We start from the raw sequence: 7997 nt of genomic DNA on the forward strand, positions 1-7997 counted from the left end.
GGTGTAGCCACCCCAGAACTCACAGTAGCCCCCTACCAGTGCCACTGCTGCCTGCCCCAAGTGCAACCGAGCCCCGCCCCCCCCAGGAAGAGCTTGGCACTGCCTCAGCCCCAGACCACAGCAGCAGCCCACCCTCACCCCATACACAGATTTGGAGGCACATATCCCTCATGCCCTTCCAGGGTGCGTGTAGCAGCAAGAGCCACCATCCCCTCCCTGAACCCCCCAGACAAGCTGCTTGCCGCCGTTCCATGTTCCACCCCGCCTGTGGAGTGCCTGCCCTGCCCCATTCCCTCCCCTACCGCTGGGGCTTTGATCTGCCCCCCACATTCCCCTTCCCTCACAATAGACTTACCGGCTAGACCCAGCTGCTCTCCACACTGCTAGGCTGCGCTTCTGGCCACCTGCATGCTGTGCTGCAGCTGCATGCATGCATGGGGCATTTAATGGGTGGCATTATCAGCCATATCAACCAAAAAAAGGCCGACTGCTGATATAGTCAATTTTTCTTATATTGGTACCGATCTGACACAGGACCAAAGTATCGGTGCACCTCCAATTTCAACTTCTAGGACTTGCTTCTTTAAAAAGAAGCAAGCAAAAGATTTGTTCCTGATAATGAGAAGTGACTTCATATTATGTCCTGTGCTTTCACTATAAGTGTTGTAATAAGTTTTAATGCTTGCTTTAAAACATCTGTATGCAGAGAAATACCTCATCTTTATGGGAACAATTGTTTTTATGTATTCTTTTAATTAACAACTTGCATGCAGCACAGGCAGAGCCATGACATTTTAGTTCTCTAATCCCTACCAAAAAATTCAACATGCTGGAAATTACTGTAAAACCTTGCATGAAAGGCATTGATTAATTCATTCTCCAGAAGAGATGCAAGACAACTGTGTTAACTACTTGCAACTCGCACACACTCAGGGCACATGTAACACCATTTTGAGAATACTTCTGAGAGCCTCTTAGAAGATGCTCCATGCATCTACTCCTGCACAACAGATGGCAGTGGGGAGTGTCTGCAGGATGACTTCCCTGCCTCATTTCTAAGTCTGGCTCATGCAGAGTAATAGTGGGTGTGCTTCCCAGTAGCATCCTGACAACAGCCACAGAAACAGCAGACAAACCCTTAAGGGTTTGGATATATTACTCAAGTTCTGTATGGTCTGATTAACCTTAACACAATGGCACCACTTTGCAACAGGACATCCCCATCTTCCCTTTAAGTGCACTAGTTAAAATGCACCAAGGAACAAACCTAATCACAGACTTTTTAGCTTGAGAGTATTTTAAAACAAAAGTTAGAGCTTACAGAGAGAGAGAGAGAGAACCTTACCTTTCATATGCACCTGTTGCCTGTTTGTTCAGTTGTAGATACTCATTCAAATAACCCAACATTGTGAAAGCAGATGCATCATCTTGAATTCTTTCTGGAAGATCAGAAATGACCACACTGAGGAACACTCCAAGAATGAATATTGAAAAAAATTAAAGGTAATAAAGAGACTGCAGCAGTTTTGAAACATCTTGCCAAGTCCTAGCTGTAAGAAGCTCACTGAGGTCAATGGAAGTCAGATACCTGAAGGAATGTACAAGAAGATACCAAAATCCCATACCATCTTCAGACTAATCCAAGAGATGGCTTTAATTCTTAGCACATGAAGAGTTCCTGCACACAAGCTGTTTTACTCATCAGTACAACAATTCTAAATTTCAAATTGGACATTCATTTTCCCTGGAAAATGAAGAATGGGAAGAGGTTCAATTGTTCTGTTTCAGTCTTCAGCAAAATACATACTGAACCTTAAGGGTGTGGACACACAACACCTGAATTGTTCCAAAAATGTCACTGATTAGGAACCAGTTCACCATTGTGCAGAGTGCTGTGGCCCCGACACCAGGGGGTGGGAGTAAGCACCAACCCCAGCATTTCTCTCAGTGGGAGAGTGGGGAGTGGTTTGCAGCCATGCTTTGGGTGGGAGTGTCAGGGGGTGGGGGACCTGTGGCTGGAGGCGTTTTCACTTCTGCTTTTCCTCTTTCCTAAGCTCAGTTGAATAAGACTTCAAAAGCCGGCTAATGGCTGAAGTCTTAGGTATGCTTGCCCAACTGGGGGGTAGGGGTGTCAGTGCTCAGACCCATGCTTTTTGGTTCCCAGAGCTTATTGGGGGTTGGGAGGCAGGGGGCACAGCATAGCAAGGTGCTGCAGCCAAGTAAGGTGTGATAATATAGCTGAGTGTGTTAAGAAAGATGCCTTTTATTGAACAAACAGCAGGAGAACTCATGGATAAAAAAAAATAGTCCAAACAAAAAGGGGAAAAAAAAGCAGGCAACAGTTCTGGCTGTATACCAGAGCAGACAGTTGTGTATAGAGGGGTGAAGAACCATGCAGTGTGGGATGGAGGACAGACCAGACCTGTGGCACAGAACACGGTTTCTACACAACACTGAACAGGTTCAAAATAGTACTTGATTTTCTAGGTACCCCGTTGAACTATTTCAGGAAGACATTTAAGCCTGTTTTAAATCCGTCTGCTTCAGGTTTAAATAGCATTTAAATTAATCTAAGTGTTGTGTGTGTCCATGCCCTAAGATTTTAGCTTTAGTAGTACTGCTTTTGGTTCCATGCAATTAAAAATGAGGCAAAGAATTATCAATTTGATATTTTGAGTGGGAAAGTAAAGGCTCTTTTTAGAACAAAGGAAGAAACACAGACAGGGTACAGCTATTTGAACAAATTACCAAAACTTAAGTGTGGGAGTATATTTACAGCTTTAGCTACTCCACCGAACCCATCTGTGTTCTTGCCTATCCTGCAGCAAATGCACAGTAGCTTGGTTGAGACTCAAGCTGCCTCACATTCACTGTGCATGTGGACAAATTGGCTACACATATCAAGAACAATAAAAAGTCCTTTTTTAGATATGTGCGGAGCTGGAGGAAAAGTAAGGGTAACATTGGACCCCTGCTAAATCATATGGGTCAACTGATAACTGATGCCCAGGAAAAAGCTAATCTGCTTAACAGGTATTTTGCATGGGTTTTTCACCAGTCCCAAGGGACAGCCGGCCCTGCTCAATACGGTACGGGATGGCCAGGGCAAGGGAGAACTGTTACTTTTCAATGCTGACCGTGTGAAGGAACACCTTGAGAGGCTGGACACCTTCAAGTCAGCTGGCCCAGACAGCTTACACCCCAAGGTACTTAAGGAGCTCAGCCCCTGGTGTGGATCTTCGAGAACTTGTGGCACTCTGGCCATCTTTGGACACTTCACCAATGTGGTGCCCATCTTCAAGAAAGGGAGGAAAGTGGATCTGGGGAACTACAGGCCCATCAGCCTGATGTCTACTGTGGGGAAAATCTTGGTGGGGGGACGGAAATCAAAGAGATCATTCTTGACAAACTGGCTGAAGGCAACTTTCTGAGAGATAGCAGCATGGGTTTGTTGCGGGTAGGTTTTGCCTGACCAATCTCATATCCTTCTATGACCAGGTGACGTATTGGCTACATCACAGTCTGCTGGCTGGGGAATTGGCTTTGAGGCTGGACCCAGAGAGTGGTAGTTGATGGAAGTCAATCATCGTAGTGCGCCGTGACCAGTGGGGTCCCCCCAAGGCTCCGTCCTTGGGCCTATTCTTTTCTACATCTTCATTAATGATGTGGACATTGGTCTCAGAAGCAGACTGGCCAAGTTAGCTGATGACATTAAACTTTGGGGTAAAGCGTCCATACCCAAGGATAGGATGGTGATTCAGGCTGACCTTAGCAGGCTCGGAAAATAGGTGGATGAAAACCTCATGGCCTTCAACACTGAAAAATGCAAGATACTCCACCTTGGGAAGAAAAACTCACAGCATGCTTATAGGCTTGGCAGTGCCTATGCTTGCTAGCACCGCAGCCGAAAGGGACTTGGGGTTCATGATTTACCACAAGATGAGTATGAGCCACCAATGTGATGTTGCAGCTGGCAAAGCGAGCAAAACTCTGGCTTGCATCCATAGATGCTTCTCTAGCAAATTCCAGGATGTCATCCTCCTACTGTATTTGGCCTTGGTGAGGCCGCAGCTGCAGTACTATATCCAGTTCTGGGCTCCACAATTCAAAAAGGATGTGGAGAAGCTCGAGAGAGTCCAGAGGAGAGCCACGGATATGACCAGAGGTCAAGAAAACAGGCCTTATGATGAGAGACTGAGAGCCATGGGACTCTTCAGCCTGGAAAAAACAAGTGCAGGCTCAGGGGGACCTGGTGGCTGCCTATAAGCACATAAAGGGGTGTACATCAGGATCTGGGAGAATGCCTGTTCACCAGAGTGCCCCATGGGGCAATAAGGTCAAATGGTCACAAACTTCTCCAAGACCGTTTCAGGCTGGACATAAGGAAGAACTTCTTTACAGTCTGAGCCCACAAGGCCTGGAACAGACCACTGCTGGAGGTGGTGCAAGCACCTACTCTGGACTCTTAAAGAGTCAATTGGACATTTATCTTGCTGGGATCCTGTGACCCCAGCTGACTTCCTGCCCCTGCGGCAGGGGGCTGGACTCCGTGATCTTCCGACGTCCCTTGAATTTATGTATTACTGTGAAGTAGTTAGCAAATTAAAAGTTCTCACTCTACCTTTCTCTCATGGCAAGCAGTCATACGTAGTTCTCCCTTAATTAATTAATCCCACTAGAACAGGTTGGAATACTATAGTTAGGTCCTTGTACTCTCTACACTGTATTTAATTAAATCTTAACCCTGTAAAAGTACTTCTGATTTTATAGCTTAAACCATAATATTTCAGTAGCCAAAGTGCCCAATTTGTCATTGAACAACATTGAGAGTCACAGCCTTGATCCTGCTGCCCTTAGTAGTTTCTTCAGGATTTTCCCCAGTTAATAGCACAATTATACCCCATTGTGAACAGTTGATGCCAATGAAGTCCCTGGAAGACCTTATAATTAAGACCAGATAAATCTGTTAATGGGCACTAGAAATGGTGCGACAAAAAAGCCAAAAACCAAAACCAAAAACAACTCCCCCCACCCCCAAAAAAAAAAACAACCCAAAAAGAAAAACCAAACAAACAACAGGAAATCACTCCCAAAAAGATCCCACAAAAGGTGCATAACATTTTTGGGGCTGGTTTCCACTATGCCTTTAACTGAGTGTATGGTCACCAGAGCCACTTCAGGACTACAATATGGTCCTGAGACTGCAAAGGAATCTGAAACAGGCTTTGGTGTGGTCCTGGGATCAATGATGAGTCTCAAATGACCCCAGTGCAGTCCAGGGGCTCTGGCCCTAGGACTGCTTGGGTTCAGCCAGGCTGCAGACAGCCAGCTCTCAGCTTGACAATGGAGCCTGGGATCCCAGCCTCCCTTTTCACTGGCAAGCATTAAATAGTGCCACTAGGATCTGATCTCTGATCTTAAAATGATGCTGGCCTCACATGTGGCAGGGCAGGAGGTGTGATTGCTGGGATCGTGGATCAGATCCCATTGCATCATTAAATGAATGTGCACCAAAGGCCCAGGATTAGTGCAAGATACCTACCTACCCATTTTGGTTATCTGCTTCACAATTAAGTTGTCCCCTTGTCATTATTACATGATCAGATCACTTGGCACAGCAATAGTTCAGATGTACATACTCATGACAACTACGTCTTTTAGTCAAGTTCTGATACCAAATTACAGAATTTGTCTTTAAAAAGTTACTCACCTGTATATTTGCTCAAAACCACTTGTGCTGCTGGAATGGCATGCATTTGAATGATGTTGTATTGATACAGCTCAGAGTTTCGGTTGCTTTTATCCTGCAATGTTGAGCATACCCAATGGGCATAGCCTTTTGCTCCTTCAGTCTCAAGAAGGAAGACAACAAAACAGGATGTTATTAGCTGCTAAAAAGTGACAGGTGACAGTGACAAGGTGCAAAAAAATTTAATTAATTCTACTTGTAGCAGGAGTCCTCAAAAGCACTCTCATTAGATATTTAGATGAGTCAGTCAACATTTTCTTCTGCTTCACTATTGTTTAGGTTTACTACAAACCACATTTCAATTTTTATTTGAGGAGATACATTTCTGTATTGCCAGTAGATTTAATGTGCTATTGGAAGGCTATCATGTTGTGAAGATGGCATAGGAACATAGAATACAGAACATGGGTGCCTTAAAGGGAATTTGCAATAGGCCGCTAGCTTTCCAACTGTCATCAACTTTTGCCATAGGCCTTTATATAGTACCAGAGGCAAAATTATTCAAAACCACCCAGAGAGAAAGCTGTTCAAATACTTACATGCATACTGAGTTCAGTGGTGTGCCTAAACAGATCCATAGTATCATAGCTGCCTACACTCTCTGCAATGAAAGCCTAGACACAAATAAGAAAAAAAAGAAAAGTTTGGGTTTGGTACCATACGGTACTCCATTATTCCCACTTGCAGGTGGTGTTCTCAAAAACAACTGAGAACTACCAAGTACATCCAGTCATATACAAAACTATAAATCACAAAATGCTTGCACATATCAAATGTGGTACATTTTAATCACCTTCAAAAAGATTCCTGAACATATAATGAATCTTAGTTTAGAAAACTGGCATATAGACAGAGGGAGGGAGGACACAGATTGCTGCATTTAAATTGCTTATGCAGTAGAAGGTTACTTTCAAAGCAAGAGCTCAATCCTGAGTTTATAGAGCACTCATTACAATGGAGCCTCATTCCTGATGAGGGCTTTTAGGCACAATGGCTTACAGACATTAAAAGCAAAACAAAACAAAAACAAAAACAGCCCCCCCCCACACACACACACGTTTAAATGGTGCTTTACTTTAAACTCGGCCCACTCCAACACCAAACCAAGTGCATGCCCAGAAGAGGCATTACATTAGTTGGACCCAGCTCATCCAATATCTCTATAGATTGGATGCTTTGTGGGGCTTTTATGGCATTTATCTAATAGCTGACTGAATCAACTATTAGATAGAAGCGCCAAAAAGCCCTGCTGAAGCGCCCAATCCATATAGACACTGTGGAGCCAGGGCAAACCAACGTATTGCTTCTGCCAGTGAAGCACGTCTTTTTGGGGTTTTTTGTTTTAAAGTCTGTAAGCAGCCAGTGATATTACTACTACTTCTGACAGTTTGGTTTCACTTATATAATAGCAGTAAGATGGACAGTATGTATTACAGAAGGCACCTTATTCTGTCTGTCTAGTCACTCAAAGGCTTCCTATATCCCTTTCCCCTCAATGTCATAGTTTCATAGTTGGTAGGGTCGACAGGACCTGAGCAGATCATCGAGTCTGACCCCCTGCCATGGGCAAGAAAGAGTACTGGGGTCAAACGACCCTGGCAGGTGTTCATCTAGCCTCCTCTTAAAGACCCCCAGGGTAGAAGCCAGCACCACTTCTCTTGGAAGTTGGTTCCACATCCTAGCTGCCCTGACAGTGAAGTAGCGCCTCCTGATGTCTAGCCTGAATCTACCTTCTGCCAGCTTGTGACTGTTATTTCTTGTCACTCCTGGTAGTGCTCAGGGGAACAGGGATTTCCCCAATGCCTACTGGTCCCCTCTGAGTAACTTGTAAACAGCCACTAGATCTCCCCTCAGCCTTCTCTTGTGGAGGCTAAACAGGTTCACGTCCCTTAGCCTCTCCTCGTAGGGCCTGCCCTGCTGCCCCCTGATCATACGGGTGGCCCTCCATTGAACCCTCTCCATCCATGTTGTCCACATCCCTCTTGAAGTGCGGCACCCAGAACTGGATGCAGTACTCCAGCTGTGGCCTGACCAGTGCTGCATAGAGGGGGAGTATCACCTCCTTGGATCTGCTTGAGATGCGTCTGTGGATGCACGACAAGGTACAGTTGGCCTTCCTGACCGCATCCCCACACTGTCAGCCCATGTTCATTTCAATAATGACTCCAAGATCCTTTTCTGCCTCTGCACTGATGAGAAGGGAGTTCCCCAGCCTGTAGGTATGCTGCTGGTTCTTCCTCCCCAGGTG

The 7997-nt window shown here is 45.2% G+C and overlaps 1 protein-coding gene across 1 annotated transcript in view; it reads right to left on the reverse strand.

Annotated features, from left to right (window-relative positions):
* The window catches only part of TTC37 (tetratricopeptide repeat domain 37), a 76052-nt gene that overhangs the window by 26081 nt on the left and 41974 nt on the right, over nucleotides 1–7997 (reverse strand). Inside the window, exons 25-27 of the mRNA XM_019532390.1 lie at nucleotides 6289–6363; nucleotides 5711–5852; nucleotides 1346–1439 (exon numbers count right to left, since the gene is read on the reverse strand). Of these exons, the coding sequence (XP_019387935.1) occupies nucleotides 1346–1439; nucleotides 5711–5852; nucleotides 6289–6363 (311 nt within the window). The remainder of the gene's footprint in view (nucleotides 1–1345; nucleotides 1440–5710; nucleotides 5853–6288; nucleotides 6364–7997) is intronic.

The sequence above is a fragment of the Crocodylus porosus genome, unplaced genomic scaffold, assembly GCF_001723895.1.
Source record: "Crocodylus porosus isolate Cpor-Errol unplaced genomic scaffold, CroPor_comp1, whole genome shotgun sequence".
NCBI classification, from domain to species: Eukaryota; Metazoa; Chordata; order Crocodylia; family Crocodylidae; genus Crocodylus; species Crocodylus porosus.